At 55.7% G+C, this 17,006-nt stretch overlaps 3 protein-coding genes across 3 annotated transcripts; all 3 read right to left on the reverse strand.

Annotated features, from left to right (window-relative positions):
* Nucleotides 1–310: 310 nt before the first annotated feature.
* On the reverse strand, nucleotides 311–2,049 carry QBC33DRAFT_618891 (MFS sugar transporter-like protein; the record flags this gene model as incomplete). Its single annotated transcript, XM_060432717.1, has 4 exons — nucleotides 311–874; nucleotides 953–1,763; nucleotides 1,855–1,880; nucleotides 1,945–2,049. The coding sequence occupies 4 exons, from the start codon at nucleotides 2,047–2,049 to the stop codon at nucleotides 311–313; spliced, it is 1,506 nt and encodes a 501-aa protein (XP_060284222.1).
* A 1,596-nt stretch (nucleotides 2,050–3,645) lies between these two features.
* Nucleotides 3,646–7,406, reverse strand: QBC33DRAFT_490230 (SNF2 family N-terminal domain-containing protein; the record flags this gene model as incomplete). Its single annotated transcript, XM_060425457.1, has 11 exons — nucleotides 3,646–4,371; nucleotides 4,447–4,598; nucleotides 4,662–4,902; nucleotides 4,972–5,130; nucleotides 5,207–5,618; nucleotides 5,726–5,833; nucleotides 5,900–5,952; nucleotides 6,011–6,096; nucleotides 6,148–6,225; nucleotides 6,283–6,473; nucleotides 6,553–7,406. The coding sequence occupies 11 exons, from the start codon at nucleotides 7,404–7,406 to the stop codon at nucleotides 3,646–3,648; spliced, it is 3,060 nt and encodes a 1,019-aa protein (XP_060284223.1).
* A 3,074-nt stretch (nucleotides 7,407–10,480) lies between these two features.
* Nucleotides 10,481–16,116, reverse strand: QBC33DRAFT_514301 (uncharacterized protein; the record flags this gene model as incomplete). Its single annotated transcript, XM_060426037.1, has 2 exons — nucleotides 10,481–14,004; nucleotides 14,073–16,116. 2 exons carry the CDS (start codon nucleotides 16,114–16,116, stop codon nucleotides 10,481–10,483), a joined length of 5,568 nt encoding a protein of 1,855 aa, XP_060284224.1.
* Between the last annotated feature and the right edge of the window lie 890 nt (nucleotides 16,117–17,006).

The following is a 17,006-nucleotide window of genomic DNA, read 5'->3' on the forward strand; positions in this document are numbered from 1 at the left end:
GTGCTTACGCGCCGCACGGAAACTTCTTGGCTGCGCCTTAATTAGTTAGCACTGCATACCGACTTTATACCTACTGCACAGGTTAAAGCAGCAGCACCGGCTTACTCGCGAAGTTCTTAATGCCTCATGGGACCAATACACCTTCACACCTTGCTACAGATACGTTTGCAAGTCTTGGGGCCAATTAACCTGAATATCTCACCAACAAAATAAGAAATAGAATAAGGAGAGAAACACAGAAAGGAAATAAAAAAAGGGTTAGGGTGAGCTCTCTACCTACAGATCCACTGGACGCATGACTCTGTCCGTCTCAGGTTTCCCGCGAAACTGCCGCTTTGTAGCCCTCCTTCTCGACAACTTCAACGTCCGGCACATCAGAATGCTTGACGCCGTCCATGACGGCATCGATCTCCTCCAGGGTCAGGCCCTTGATCTCGACCCAGTACCACCAGACGAAGGCGAGGACCAGCACGTCCCACGTGCCGTTGATCATGTACGTCTTCCAGCCGATGTCCTCGAGGGAGAACGGGAAGGCGAAGACCCCCCATAGCGCCGTGGCATTGAGCACAAAGTTGAAAAACCCCATCCCCGTGGCCCGGATGCGGTAGTTGAGCACCTCGGCGGGGACCAGGTACAGTAGCGGCGTCCACCCGAAGCTGTACGCGCCCATGAAGATGAAGATCATGGCCACGGTCCCGTAGATCCCCGGGTTGTAGTTCGAGCTGCCGTAGATGCGGGTCAGGGCGCCCAGCAGGAAGATGGCGACGATCATGACGCCCGTGCTGACGAGCGCGGTGGCCTTGATGCCCAACTTGTCCGTGTAGAGGGTGCCGAATATTGACACGACGAGACACCAGGCATTTAGGATGATATTCTAGTAATATTTAGCACGAAATAGCAGATATAGAAGCCCTTGCCAGACATGGGTCTATCGGAGGAAGTAGACGCTCACGATTTGCAGTTGGGTGGTGACGTCCTTGATGCCAGCATTGTCAAGCATGGGCCCGAGATAGTAGCTAGCAATGATGTTCCCCGCAAGAGTCGAGAAGAAGGCGCACGTAGCCGAGATAACCAGTCTCTTCCTGGCCCCCCTGTTCCGCAGGATCTGCTTCAGCGACAGCTGCGCCTCGTCGTTCTTCTCGTACTCGAGCGTGTCGCAGATCTCCCTGAACTGCAGGAGCACCACCTCGTCGCTCTCGTCCCCCCCGGCGTTGGTCCGTGCTAGCACGCTGAGCGCCTCCTCCCGCCTGCCCCGACTGACCAGCCAGCGCGGTGACTCGGGAATGAAGGGAATGATGGCGATGCAGGCCAGGGAAAAGACCCCCTGGACCAGGCTGGGCAGGCGCCACGACCAATCGCCGTCGATCCCCGCCGTGCCGTAGGTGATCCCCGCCGCCACGAGCCCGCCCACGTAGTAGAAGTCGTTGAAGATTCCCAAGCCCCACGCCCGCCGCCGCCAGGGCAAGGTCTCGGCCAGGTATGCGGGGCCCGTGATGCCCGAGGCCGTGGTGCCGAAGCCGATGAGCACGCGCGCGAAGATGAACATGCCCACGTTCTGCGCGGCGGTCTGCAGCGCCACCGCGATGATGGTCAGCACCGCGGCCCAGAAGAGGGACGGCCGGCGGCCGATGGCGTCGGTCAGGGAGCCCCAGACGAAGCCGGCGATGCAGCCGCCCAGGTAGAGCGTGGCCGTGTTGAGGGCGGTCGTGGTGGTGTTGAGGTGGAAGTAGTCATTGTAGGACGGCAAGATATTCAGGCCATTTCTATGTAATTTTTGGGGGCTGCTGTTAGCCTACCTCCTCGTCGAATTTCGCAGAAATTTAACCAACTCATCTTATCACTGGCTCAACCTACATCATGGAGGCATCGTATCCGAACGTCTACGTCGTTGTCAGTTCCGCCAGCAGCTCTCCAGGCAAATGACTACGTAGTATACAAACTCACCGTCGAGGTGATCATGGAACATCCGATGAGGAGCACAGTGATGACGTTGGTAGACTCGGGCACCCACAGAGGGGCCCCGAAGGGAAGGATGTCGCCTTTTCTCATGATGATAATCCTAATAGACACAGCAATATGCACAGAGAATGGTAGGTTTGTTTGTTAATGCTTGGCTCGTCTCCTCCATGCAACGGCACGTCGTGATATGGAAGGGATCGTCCTTCTTGCTGAGATACGGAGGGATTCCCCCTCTCTGCCTGGCCGCGCATGACTGTCCGTAGGACGGGGTCGAATGAACACGTGCAGGGAGCCTGATAAGGAAGTTCGGCAAGTGGCTGAGATACCTAACGGTCACCTCGGGGCGGGGAAAAACATATTTATATAGGCATGGGTAAAGACAATATACCGTTGATGCATAAAACGATTAGAGGTCGGCAATCACAGCCGATAGGGGCGATGCTTTTACTTTCATACCACCCCCAAATCGATCACTCCAGTCCAGAACACACCGATGACGGTTTACTTCCATGTTCTTGCTCCATCACTTTACATCTGTGGTTGCCTTCCGGAGACAGAGTTCAGATAGCGATGGGGAATCGCTTCCTTCTGGACACAGTTCTATCTGTCTCAGCCCAGCACCTGGCACTGACAGGGGCTCAACCTGGCCAATCTGCATTGCCGTCGACTGTCAAACATTTCAACTTTGCCCAAGTTCACAGCTTTTACCTAGACCGCGCGATACGTGGCCAAGGGGAAGCGATATCATCCCAAGTCACCGCGGAGAACAGCCCGGCGGTTTTCTTTACTTTGTTGATGCTGTCCATCTCCAGCATTCGGGCCCCGCACGTAATCACGGCGAATGGCGACATGCCCGACAAGGGCAGCTACCCTCTACCCACCTCGTGGCTCTCCATATCCAACGCTGTCGCAGCAGTCTGCTCTTCTGCCGACTCATGTATTGACACTCATATTTCCGTTCGTCCTAGGAGCAGTCTAGACTGTGACACGCTGCTTTCCGCTGTAATGTTATGTACTGTTTCTTTTTCTTAGAAAACACCTTAAGCTAGGTAGGTACCTTATCAATTTGGCAGAGGTCCAATGTTAGCAGTTGGAGTATTTAGCTAGGGAAGGAATTTGCCCTTGATTATTCGCAAGAAAGAAAAGGTAATTAGTGGGTGGCACCTGCCATTAGCTAGCCTCCCTTTCCAAATCGAACCAACTCTATAATGTAATGACGCAGCAGGACGCTGCAAGCTAGAGACTGCACCCGCTACAGGAAGGAGCAAACTGGAGCAGCTGTATGCAACTAAGACCTGCTATAAATTAGGTAGGCACCACCACCCACACAAATCAGGGATGCACTTGCCGCAAGTGAAGGGAGCACCCGCCACAATCTTAGACTGCACCCGCCACAATCTTAGCCTGCACCCGCCACCCTTCAGGGGCGCACCTGCCACAAAACAAGGGAGCACCCGCCAGCACTAAAGGGAGCACCCGCCACAGCTAAGGGGAGCACCCGCCACAAATGAAGACTGCACAAAAGACAGGGGCAGACCAAGACAACAATGTGGAATCCCATGATGCATTGATGCTATTAATGCTAGTATGTGGCAGCCATACCTATCTTTCCGGGACCGGATGCAATATTATGTCCCGCCAGATCTCCGGGCTCCCGAATCGCGCAAACCCCAACCATAGGCCATCCTAGGCATCCTCCTCCGAAATCTCGCTCTCCACGCTCTCTTCTCTCTGCTCGACCGGCTCGCCCAAGACGTCCTCGGCGTCATAGTCGGAACCATGTTGGGAACCGTCTAGAGAGTCCTCGAAGGCGTCCTGAAAATCAAGCTGCTGACCATCCCAGATGTCCCCATTGTCCAGCTCATAGAGCTCACCAGTGTTTTGCTCGTAGAGCTCCCCAGCATCGTCCTCAACATGATCCCCAGCGACCTCCTCCCAGAGGTCCCCATTGACATCCTCCAAGAGGCCCGCATTGTCCTTGCGGGGGGCCCCACTGTCCTCCTCGTCGAGGTCCCCAATGTCCCCCCCAGCATCGTCCTCCTCCCCGCTCCCTACCTCCTCGCCGTGATCGTAGTCGTCATCCTCCCCGAGGTCTTCCCCGAGCTCATTCTCCATGGTGTGCCCAAACAGGCGCATAATCTCCTCCAGCTTCAGGGGCGGCTTATGCGCCTCGTCCTCCCGGAGCGTGGCCGCGATGGCCTTGTCCTTCTCGGCCTGCATGTCGGCGAGGCGCTCGTCGATCGTGTTCTTGGTCAGCATCTTGACGAAGTACGTGGGCTTCTTCTGCCCTATGCGGTGGACCCTCCCAAAGGCCTGGCGCTCGGCCGCGCTGTTCCACCACTGGTCGACCAGGATGACCCGGTTGGCGCACGTCAGGTTCAGGGCCACGCCACCGGCCTTCACCGATGCGATCTGTGTGTGGGGTGGGGGTTGAGGTTAGGAGGCCGTTTCGGAGAATTGGTGCAATGAGGGGTTTCATCGACTTACCATGACCCCGAATTCCTCCTGCGAGTGAAATGCTGTCACGGCCTTGTTGCGTGCCTCGAGAGTAGAACCGCCGAAGTAGTAAAGGAATTTGATGTTCTCCTCACTCAGCATCCGGCCGAGGATGCAGGCCACCTCCTTCCATTGAACAAAGACTATTCACAATCAGACCTAATGCTCTTGTACATCAACCACTAGAATCACAGTGGACAACTTACTGATGATCTTGTCCTTTGGGGCTTCCGCTTGCCATCTGAGAATTTGGCTCTTCACCGCGGTGGTCTTGGCGCTGGGAACAACAGCCTCCTTCGGCCATTTCTTGTCGCAGTCCTCAAGCCACTTCGATTTTCCCTTCGATCGCGGCTGGAACAGATGCTCGTCGTCTCCCAGCTTTCGCTCCCTCTTAGCCCTTTTCTCCTTCTTTTTGCCGGAAGATGGGCCAGGCACAGCAGGTTCGGGCTCGGGCTCGGGCTCGGGCTCGGGCTCGTCAACGGAGATCTGCTGCTGAGGCATATCAGGGGCTTCGACAAGGTCGGGCAGGGGTTCGGGGTTTTCCAATAGGGCTGGCTGGCCGTCGATGATGCATCCGCAAGTTGGGCAGTCGAATGTCGCCACGCGGGTTAACCCGTTCTGTCGGGCGCTCTCTCCGCGGGCTCGAATACACTCCCGGCAGAATACATGCCCACACTGTGGTTATTAGCATAGGCCCTTTCTGCATTGTAGTCCTGGGTGAGCTTAGAGGTTATTAATTAGCATCACATACCTCCGTTATCGATGCCTGCTGCGGGATTTCATAGCACAGTCGGCATAGGAGGTCCGCCGTGGTCTTGGACCTCTCTGCGTCCTCCAGCTGGGAGTTCATGTCGAACTCTTGGCCAAATCTCCCTTCGCCAAACTCTCCAGAGTCGTCGCGAGACTCAAATTCCGTATCCACCCATCGCCCAATCTGCTGATGAAGGGGTGTCTTGCCACCATGCTTCTTGAGCTGGTTCCTCAGCCACCGGAAGTCCTCGAGGGTGAAGTTTTCGGATAGGGCTCCTTCTAGGAGGAAAGGGTGGGCAATGGCTTGTCGAAGTCTCGTGAGATAAGCAAAGTATGTGCGGATCCTGGACTTTGCAGTCCCGGCTTTGATGTGCGACTTGATGTTGTCCGAGAAGCGGCTCTCGAGACGTCTTCTGGTGATCAGTATTGTGGAGTGCGAAGAGAAGGAAGGGGTAGGAGGCAATTATAAGTGGAAGCAAAGAGGGGGGGCAAAGGGGCTGGCTCCTCGGACTGTACACACCTATAGATCAATCTCTCTTCTACCGAGAGGTCAACCCAGACATTCTCGACAGAATGTGTCTTAGGAATCTCCAGAATCGGCCGTCCCATGAACTCGTCATTCACTCGCCTAGCATAGAAAAGTCAGGAGACATATCCATATGCTTCTGACTGAATCTAATCAGGCAGCACTTACCTCCGAAGCATTATGCTGGGCACGACTGCTGAGAGTCTCTCGAGAACGGTATCCTGTGGACTTGTTAGAAAGAGGCCGGAACGATTGGGCAAGAGGAGAGGGGTCGCCTACATCGTCTATATCGCCAAACTTCCTCTTGAACTCGTCGTAATCCCCTGCCCAATGTGCCCCAATGAACTTCATATATGGATATAGCTCTGCAAACTGTTAGATTCATATGTCACCCCCACAAATTTGTCATAACTCACCATCCACAGAATTGATAAGCGGAGTTCCCGTCACTGCCCAGCGGTATCTCGCACTGAGCTGCATGCAGGCTTTGGATGCTATGGGATTGTTAGCTGGGGAGGCATGATAAGGGAATGGAATCAATATATCCTTACTCCGAGTCAACTGGTTCTTGATGGCATGGGCTTCATCAAGGACCACCCTGAAGAATTCCGTCGAGAACAGTTCGCCAAGTGCGTGGTCGAATGCCTCAGTCCATTCCTCATCGTTAAGCTTCATGCCGGCAATTCTCTTCAATGTCTCATCCGAAGGGAATGCTGCTGCAACTTCATTGTAGCTGGTGATCCTGCGCAGAAACATTGTCAGTGAGGAACAGAGGGACAAAAAGTAATCAGCAAGGAACAGTCAGCAGTTGTTGAACTTACATGATGTCAGTATCCAGCCAAATAGACTTGTCCACACCCTTGGATGCCCTGTAATGCAAGATCTTTTTGGCCCATGAGCAGTGACGCCCAGCCTCGCTCATCCACTGGGCAATGGCAGATGCAGGAGCCACAATAAGAGTAGTCCTGCGGCCGGCCTTGATATCTTCGGGTGTTGGAAGGTTGGCCGACATTGTGGCCAGAACCTCAATGGTCTTTCCAAGGCCCATCTCGTCCGCCAAGATGCCTCCAAATGGACCATCCCGTGAGAATTCCTGGCCCAGCATCCATCTAACTCCCACCAGCTGGTGGTTGTAGAGGGCGGTCTTCATCCCAGCCAGGAGCCATTTCCCATCTTGTGCCGTGCACATGCCTGCACCAAATGACTTTGTAGCCTCTTCCAAGATCCTCTTGTCGACATTCGTGTCTCGCTTGTTAGGGTTGCTGGCAATGGTGACCAGCATCTGCTGCCACTGTTGGCCCTTGGTCTTGGCCTGGAGGGCACCTGGCATGGGGACTTCACCAAGAGCTGCTCTGGCCGTGAGAGGGTCACCGTCTCGAAGCATGCGCATGAGCTTGGCCTCCTCTGCCGTAGTTGAGGTGCCCTTTTTCTGCTTCTTCTTGTTGTTCCAGTAGTTGGGCCTCTTTGCTGCACGAGCTTTGGCAGGCCCATCAGCTGGTACAGGCCTCTTCCCATTGTTGTTCAGAGGCTCATTGTCTTGGGCTCCAAGCTCTGCATACTGCTGCTCCCAGTATTCTCTGGCCGATGAGACATACCCAGGGTGTTTCCCACTTGCTTCGGGTTCCCTTTCGTGTCTTGGCTGGTCCACTTCAGAAAGAGCTGTTCCCGGAGTCATGGATGCTTCACCATGTTCGTCGTGACTTTCGATATCTTCGATGTCTCCCATCTCTTCATCGCTGCTATCGATGTCAGCCAACCCAAGGTCCTCCATGATGACCTCAATCTCGGCCGTCCAACGGGCGCGCTTGTACACCTCCTGTTTGGATAGCTCCGTTGTCTTCCCTTTCCTTTCCAGTCGCCTGCGTCTGGCCATGAGATTCTGCAGCCTCTCAAGATCAGCTTGTCGAGCCCTGTCTTGCGCAGCAGGTTGCTCACTGCTCGGTAGATCTGGCACCACAGCCACAGACCCAGCATCAAGGTCAATGGCGTCTAGATCCGCCACAAGGCCTGAGCTGTGAGCTGGCTGGGCAGCGGTGGGAACAGCAGAGACAGTGGTCCTAGAGGCAGGGACTGCAATCGAAGCGGCGGTGGCGTGTCTGACAAAGTTGGGGTCCTTTACTTCATGCTTGACTTCTGGAGGTACAACTGCGTCGTATCCAGAGAGGTGGACGATTTTCGCTACTCTTACTCGTCTGGCCTCAGTTTCAGCATCTGTCTCCCCTGTGAGATCTATGCATGTCTCCTGCTTGACAAAGAGTCCCTCCTCTTCATTGTCGCCAAAGAGGTCGTCGCCAAAAAGGTCATCGTGGTTGGCGTTGGAGCCTGTATGGCTAGGAGGATAATTGTGGTTGTCTTCGTCTTCGCTATCGTCAACCACTATGATAGTGCGCTGGCTATTGTCTGTCTGGGGGTGATCAAGCTCAGGTCTGTTAATGTTCGATGTTTCGTCCCAATGGCCTTGTTCCTGGATATGGGGTGACTATGATTCAATGGCGTCAGCTTCTTTCCACCCAGGCCTATTTCTCCATACTATCGCTGTGAGAATACTGATAACTAGACTCACATGATGGTCGTGCTGCATGTGTTCGTTTTGATCGTAGGAGTAGGTATTCACGTGAACCTCACCCTGGGGCCAAGAACCCACCTCCTCAGATTCCCAATATCCCTGGTCGAAATTGTTATCTGACGACATGATGAAAATGTCAAAATACCATGGGATAAATGTCTCTAAGGTCCGGTAAAGCTGAGATAGCGTTTGCGGTTGGCAAACGGCATGGGTTATTGTGAGCTCTTTGATATTTGCTTGAGAGTGGCGTTAGTAGGGTGAAGTCAAAGGCGAATAAATGTAAAGATCAAGATTGTAAATTGTGTATGAGGGATATCCATTGAGGCGGGGTGGGAATTTGAAGATGGAGCCCTTGTTAGATGTATAGCAGAAGCTGACGAAGTGGATGGGAGATCAAATATCAAGGTTGGGTCGGATGTATGGCAGAGGCCGACAACTGGGAATGGGAAGGCAAAAGTCGATGGTTATATCAGATGTATGATAGAAGCCCACGACTGGCGTATGCGAATGCAAATATAAGATGCAGGTTGTGTTGGGTGTCGGGAGAAGCTACCAACTGGAGACTAGAAATGAAAAGATCGACATGTTTGGGCAGAACAGGGAGAAACCCACGAATGGGGAATGCAATGTAAATATCGAGATGCTGCCAGTTATACCAGAGGAGCTTACGATTAGGGAGTCCGACCCAGTGCAGAGGGTGTTATAAAATTGTAGGAGGATTCTGGAGGTGGAAAGAGGGAGCAGGTTGGAAATATTGGTTATGGTAAAGAACCTGACGACGAAGTTCGTAATAAAGGCGGTGGAGGAGGCCGACGAGGCCGATCGGGAAGGAGGTAGGGAGAGAAGGAGCGAGAGAAAATGGGGGTGAAGGTCGGGATGGTGGTCTCGGTGAAGGATGAAATGTGAGTCACCAAAGAAACGAACCACGATTATGCCATGCTACGCACAGTACTGATAGAAGTTGCGACGTGGGGAGCTGAAGATCAATGGGAGTTTGAAGATCAGTTTCCAGTTTCCAGGTACGAAAGAGATATCAAATGGTGTGGAGGTTGTGAGGTCTCCAGGATGTGGAGACAGGATGTTGAGAGAGAAAGGCGTACCGGTCTCACCGACAGCGAGATGAAGATGGGTGCCCTAAGAAGAAAAAATATAGGAGGCGGAAATGTAGAGAACATGCCATACCTGAAGGTGTCCTCCAATTCTAGATGTACGAGTTGAGGTGTAGGTCAACTAGCGGGTGGTTGGCGAGGCTGTCCTGGATATCGCCGGCGAAGGCTACGTTGGTTGTTGCGAGAGGAAAGGAGTTTCGGCAACGGCCTTCGAAAGGATATGGTGCAGAAATGTACCCGGAGCCAAGACAGGGGACTGGTTGGCTGTAACGTAGTTAGGTAGTTAGTTGAGAGAGGTTGGTCGAGGAATAATGGGCCGGATCTTCGAGTCGGTTGATCGAGGAAATATCTGCCGTGGATTATCTTGGAAGGAGCGAGCCAGTAGGGCAAGTACGGTTCCGAGTCAGTCGGCGTTCGTTTACCTTGGCCGGTTCCGTAAGGTGACCACAATGGAAGTTGAGTGGGCAGGTCGGAAAGAAAGGATGATCAGGGGTAAAAACATCATCAACAAATTGGCTCTGTGGGATGTAGGCTGACAGACCTTGATGATGTTCAAGCAAGGGGAGAGAAAGGAGAGGAAGTAATAAAAGCAGTGGAAAAGGTTGGATTCTCTAAGGCAAGGGGGCTGGTGTGAGCTCAATAACATCTAGGGCCAGTGTAGGGTCTACGGATAATGATCATTGATTGGTATCCCCTTAATGCCGGCACCACGATGCTCACATTCTGTACCTGCAGGAAACGCACAATATTCCTTCTTACTGGCCAAGTCTGTTCTTTGCCTGTACATGTGACGATTCCCTGTGTCCTGATATGCATATTGTATCTCCTTTGACGGCATCTTCGAAGAACATCGATAGAGACATGTAGGAATGGAAGGGATCGGCGCCAGCATGGAGAGAGAGAAGCAGCCATTGCCATGGTCAAGCACCAGAGAGCCATTGTAGCCTTTGAGCCATCGCCATTGCATTGCTGTTGTCCCTACCCATTACCCCTGAACCATCTACATTGAAACTGACTAATCCGTACCAATAAAGGAGATCGCTAGAAGAGTCATCAGCATATACCAAGCCCCCTTTAGTCCAGCTCCCCAGTAATATACCCAATCTGCCTCCGCCCATTAGCCCCCGAAGCGGTGAGCTTCCCAGCCAGGCTATTCTGGCTATCAACCAACCTCCTCTGCTCCGCGATCCTCCCCAGCACCCTCGCCTCATTCGCCGCATCAAGCCTTTCGACCTCCTCCCTCTCCCTGACCCGCACGGCGCTCAGCTCTTTCGCGTTCCGCACCTGCTCGGCCCCGACCCGGCGCTCCCACTCCAGCATCCTGGCCCGCCCGCCCTCCTCGACCTCCATGCGCGCCTCGGCGATCAGCCTCGTCCTCGCCAGCCCCGCCTCGGCCAGCGCCCTCTCGTGCCCGAGCGCCTCCTCGCGCTCCGCCCTCGCCCGCCGCAGCTGCGCCGCGAACACCTCGTCCTGCACCGCGCTCGCCTCCCGCACCCGCCCCAGCTCCTCCGCATGCCGCCGCCGCGCCCGCGCCTCCTCGAGCTCCGCCCGCTCCGCCAGGAGCCGGTTCTGCACGGCCGCCATGTCGCGCTGCCGCGCCGCCGCGAGCGCCTGGTCCTCCGATTCCAGCGCGAGCCGCTCGAGCCGCGCTCGGCGCATTCGCTCGGCGTGGAGTAGGTCCTCGGGCAGGTTGACCGCGCCCTCGGGCTGGGGCCCGTCGTTGGCGTAGAAAATGTCCCGCGCCCGGTTGGCCTTGAGAAGCCCGAGGAGGGCGGGCTTGATGGGGGACTCGGAGAGGACGCGGGTGACGTATTGGGTCGGCGAGTATGTGTAGGTGTTGTCGACGTAGTTGTTGAAAGGCTCGTTGATGTGCTTCCACATCCCGGCCTTGAGGAGCGCGCGTGTCGTTGCCAGGGCATCGGGCGACTCGAGGGCTAGGAGGAGGGCGGATTTCCCGTCCGAGTGGAGGCTGAGGTCTGTCCCCTGCTCGACGAGGTAGGCCATGACCTTCGCCATCTGCTTCTCTTGGGCCGCGGTGAGAGCACCGGCATGCGCAGCATTGAGGCACAACTCGGCCAAGGCGCTTCGTCCACCATGTATCGGACTGGGGAAGTCCAGATCATGGCCAAAGTCAACGAGAACCTGGACGGCGCGGAGGTTAAGCTCGCGAGCAGCATTGTGCAGCGAACCATCATTCTTGCTGGGTTCCGCAGCCAGGATATTCGACATCATACTGGTACCCAGATCACCCCCAACCCGAGTTGCCATTGTCAAGGGCGTGTTGCCAGTAGCATCAATAACGTCAACCTCTGCCCCAGCTAGGATAAGACACTTGACGATGTTCTGTCGCCGGTTCTGCACAGCCAGCATGAGGGGCGTGGTCTTTGATAGGCGCGTCTCAAAGTTGACGTTCGCGCCGCTGCTAATCAGCAATTCGACGACCCCGTCGCTCACCCTCTTTTGTGGCTGCAGGAGCGCCCAAAGCAAGAGGCTGACCGGCTCCTCTTCCTCGACCTCGGCCATGACCAGGGCCATTTCCATCTGGTCGCGGTAGAACCCTGCTTCGAGCAGGGCTTGCACAACCTTGACCGACCGCGGAAACTGGGAGACGGCTCGGAAAAGGACCGGACCGGACTCGGCGTGCGCAGACACCACATCCAGTCTTTCCTCTCCGTCGTGGTAGTTAGTGAAGAGGGCTATGAGAGGGAGGATCCTATCCTCGTCAAGATCAGAGTCGAATATGTACGGGAAGGCTAGGGAGATAGTGTGAGAGCCTGGTTTTTGCTTCAAGATCTGCTCGACGAGTTCGGGATCAGCCAGCCTCGCTGCTTTCTGAAGCACCAAGCCATCCTCGCTGTTGACATCGGCATGGAGCACTAGAAGATCGATGAATCGACGGGTGAGGGCATCCATGTTGGGATCGGAGACGTAGATGTCAACAGCAGTGCTCAGGGCAGTCGCGACAGCCCCTCCTTGGGCTCCCTTTTCTAAAAGTCGCTTCGCGATCTGGTAGCCCTGTTCCGAGAGCCATACATCAGCAGCTGCGGGTGTGAATGTCTCTTTGAAGGTCCAAGACAGGTCAGACTGTGGGGTTTCAGCCTCAAGAAAGACATCCACCACATCCACCAACAGGCTTTGCGCAGCATCGATCAGGCTCTGACACCCATTCGTCAGCGGCGATGCCCCCTTGCCGAGTAGCAACCTGATGAGGCGCAGATCAGGCTCATTCTTGACAGCTTTGCTCAGCGTCATATGGATCTCGTCTTGCGACACGGGCTGGCCAGCTGCAAAGACCCACTCGATGACTTGATACCGCGGATCCCGACTCAGTCTCCAGCTTGCCTTCAGAGCCTTGGCCAATGTCGCCGTCGACGGCTTCTGCTGCCGCTCTCCGGCCTTCTCGATGCCGAGCATTAGGGCGAGATTGCCCATCATCGCGCTGCGGGTCGCCGTCCAGACCGCGTCGCCATTGTTGTAGTTGACGTTGGCGCCGAACTCGAGAAGCAGCCTCACCAGCGGCGTCCCGTCGTCCCCGAACCTCGCGGAAGACACGAGCTGCGCGTCGACCACCTCGCCGCCGACGCCCTTCTCCAGCAGCAGGCGGAAGACGTCGGCCCGCTTCTTGAGGTCGCCGGCCTCGGTCGCGGCCTGGAACCCCTTCGCCAGCACGGGCTTCTTCACCTCGTCTCTGCTCCCCAGCAGCATCCGGAGCACATCGGCCGCGCCGGCCCGGCAGGCCTCCACGATTGCCTGTCCCTCCTTATGGTCTGCGCTGGCGCCTCGGTCCAAGAGCATCTTCCCGAGGGCCAGGTCGCCATCGGCCGCGGCGGCCAGCAGTGCGTCGGAGACGACAGGTTCGGAGGCGCCCGCCCCGAGCAACAGCTCGCAGATGCGCAGGCGCTTCTCCTTGTGCGCGACCTTGGCCGCCTCCTCGAACTTGGCGTTGAAGAGAGCGGCGACATACTTCTTGGACGCGTCTCGGAGGAGGACCTCAACGACGTCGGCATTCTCCCTCCGTATCGCGCAGCTGAGGGCCTCGCCGTCGCCCAGCTCCGCACGAGCCCCAAGAATCTTGATTAGCGAGATGTCGTCGGGATATGTGTTGACAGCGTGGACCAGGGCGCGATTGGCCTCCCCGGCAGGCGCGCCGGCGTCGATTAGCTTCTTAGTAAAGGTGAGACGGTCCATGGGATCCGCAATGTGAAGGGCATGGGGGAGGCCTGCCGCTAGGCACATGGGATTTGGGCGGGCGGCGAAAAGGAGGTCGGATACCGGGGCATTGGCCGCAGAAACGGCGATGCAGAGTCCTGCCCCCTTGTGAAAATTAACATCGGCTCCTGATGACAGGAGCGACTTGACGACAGTTAGGAGTTGCTTCTCGTTCGTCGTCTTGACCAACGTCTGGACCTCCTTGACTAGAAGATGGCTGAGAAAAGCTTTGTCATTGCTGCGCTGTAGAATGGATTCGAATTTTGCTGCCTTGGCTGCGTCGGTGGGCATTTCGGTCAACGCATCGAGACCGCGATTGAGCGTCTCAGGGGTGGGCTTCCCTTTCTGAAGTAGAAGCTCGAGAATCGCCGAGTTGCCATTATGAACCGCTGCAAGATGTCATGTGAGTGGGTGGACGAGGACGAGGATTTGGGGGCCGGAAAGATGGAAGACATACCATGTACGACGGGGATGCCTTGCAGGAAGTTGACATCGCCTTTCCCATGTTCTAGCAGAAGGTTCAAAAGCTCGGCATCGATCGGCTTCGATTGGAGGACCTGCACCATGGCGGCCGATATTTCCTTGGCCTCCCGCGCGGCTCCTGCTTGTGTGAGTAGGGTTATCATTTTGTACCGCTTCGGGCGGTCTTCAATAGCCAGTGCCTTGGGTATCCCTGCTGCAGCAGTCTCGGCTGTTGGACCGTTATTGAGCAAGGTTTCCAGAAGGTTGGTATCTTGGTGGGAAATGGCCGACAGGATTCCCGCTCCGGCGTTGAAGTTGACATCGGCATTGCAACTGAGAAGTAAGCCGATGAGATGCTCATCCCTCCGTGGTGGTTCCTCCTCGATGGCTTCCTGGAGAACCTGTGAGACGCAGGGACCTCTTAAGCCGGTAGCTAGGAAGGACTGAGCAACTTCATATCTGGCGACAGGAGAGAGGGGCAATATCTGTGGGAAGATCTCGGCTAAGGTCTCCAAGGTTGGCTTGCCAGCTAGGAGCAGTTTGACCAAGGGGATATTGCTAGCTTTAACGGCGATTTGCAGAGCCAGACCCCCTCGATGGTCGACGGATGCGGTCTCGTGTCGTCCATCGTAAACAATTCCTCGGGTGTCGTTCCGTAGATCGTGGCCGAGAACGAGTCGTCCAACGGGGAAGTGTTGTGTGAGGAGAAGGTTCACGGATTCTATATCCCCAGCCTCCACTGCATCGACCAGCGCATCGTGTACTGGTGGGCCGCCTGCACCTTTGCGCAACAGCATACTTAGAAGGTTCTGTCGATCCTCTGGCACGATCTCCTTGGGGATTTGCGATACGCATTGGGAGGCGTTCGCCCGGCTCAATGTTGTGTTGTCCGTCAATAACAACTGGACAAGATGAGTCTTACCACTTGAGATGGCGGCCTGCAGAACCATTGCGTCCTGATACTCGACAGACGCTCCGTACGAGACGAGCAAGTCGACCATTTCATAAAACCCTACCGAGGAGGCTTGCACCAAGGCTTCTGAGACCACGTCCCCCGATGCGCCCGCACACAAGAGACCGTGTGCGAGAGCCAGCTTCTCATTCGGCCCGATCTTCGTGTTAGCGAACAAACTTCCAAAAGCTTCATCGAGGCCTGGCCCGGTCGGCGGCTTCGCCCCTGTCAGAATTGCAAGCACGATGTCCACCCGACACAGGATGATGGCCTCCTTCAGCACCTGCGCGTTGTTATAGTTCCCATCTGCAGTCGATCGACTGAGGCGGAGGACCGTGTCGAGGCATCCCCTCCGTACCGCATCCACCATCGATTGCGAAACCCAGCTCGAGGAAGGGCGGCCGTCGGACTGGAGAATGAGTCCTACGAGGTCCGCTTGGCCGCCGGTAATGCATAACTGCCGGAAAGCGTCCTGGCCATCTGCTGTCTGAGAGGCATTTGCGCCACAGCGAAGCAATAGTTCCACGATCGCAACATCACCAGAACGGATGGCCACGGGGAGTGCGCTGTCGAGGGTCACGCGATCGGCGTACTGCACTAGGGCGGCGACCATGTCCGCCTGGCGATTCCCGATGGCCTTCTGCAGGACTCGGCTGCGCTCGAGCGACTCAAGGCTCTTCCTCCGGGTGAGCAGGTTAGTCCGACGCTTGGTGTTTGCAACATTCAAGTCCCCGCCGGCCGCCATCAGCTTAGAGATGAGAGCCTCAGCCACCCCAGGTGAGCCACCATTTTCGACATGAGCATCAAGAGCCTTGAAGACCTCTTGCGATTCCCAGCCCTTCTTCTTGCCCGTGAAAGCCCGCCGGATGCCGCCCTGGGAGTTCTTATCATGGCCGGCATCTATTCGGCGGCGTTTGAGAAGTTCCTCGGCAAGGAAGTCATCATTAGGGGCCTGGAAGCCCGCGGATTGTTGTGAGGGGTCGGGCCGGGTTAGCGACGATAACGGAGCAAGGCTGGCAATGCCCCATGCCGCTGCGAGTTGTTGGAGCACCTGATGGCGATCATCTTGACTCGGTGACAAAGCCATCGTAGCTTAGGCGTAGGATGAGAAGCAACATGGGCTTCGATCGGCAATGCCCAAGTTGCCCTTCGTTTCTAGGGAGTTTTACAGGCGAGGCTGGAAGTAGAACCCATTCAAGGCAGGGGAGTGCAGTCGAGAGAACCCGTAACGCTGTCTAGGTACGGGCCCGAAAGGTATGTCTCAGGAGAGGAATGCCCCAGCCTCGCACGAGCCCGCAGATCCGGGGTAGTTCGCGCGGGCAGAAATTCAAGGAAACAAGAGACAGTGCGTTAGAAGCTTCAGGATGGTTGACTATTGGGCTTCTAGAAGCCGATTCGAAGCGACAGAACTTAATGAGAAGGCAAAGGGAAGAGGAAGAAGCGGAGGATCTGTTTCACACCATGACAGTAATGGGACGAAAACGGGTGCATTAAATCCATCCCCTGCGCCTTCTCGAAGGTTGAGAATCGAGTCTAAATTCCATCAATCTTTGTGCACAGCCTCGTGTTACCCACACCACACACATCAAGAAGGTCTGCATTTTGGCCAGAGGAACACAAGGAACAAGCCCATGACGCGCCCTGCTTTACGTGGCCTGCGAGCATTGATCATTTGGCGACCTGTTCGGGGCACAGAAGAGCTGGGGTGGAGTAATGTTACGTAATGAGGCTCGTGTAAGACTGCAGGGGTGACGGCACTGACGGAAACATTTTCTGGACTTCCTACCTAGCTATGTACCCAGCGCAGAACTTGACGAAAAATATGTCGAGACGGGTGGGAAAGGGAAGGGAAAGGGGAATCGGAGAGAGATGGGATTGCTGAAGAGAGCGAAGTCCCCAACTTTTGTCACGAGAGAGGGCAAGTCGAGAACTTGATACGCGCAAGACCGCCTGTCGTCCCTCCTCCTAAGCCAACAA

Source organism: Phialemonium atrogriseum (assembly GCF_030411735.1).
Source record: "Phialemonium atrogriseum strain 8032-3 unplaced genomic scaffold QBC33scaffold_10, whole genome shotgun sequence".
NCBI lineage: Eukaryota > Fungi > Ascomycota > Sordariomycetes > Cephalothecales > Cephalothecaceae > Phialemonium > Phialemonium atrogriseum.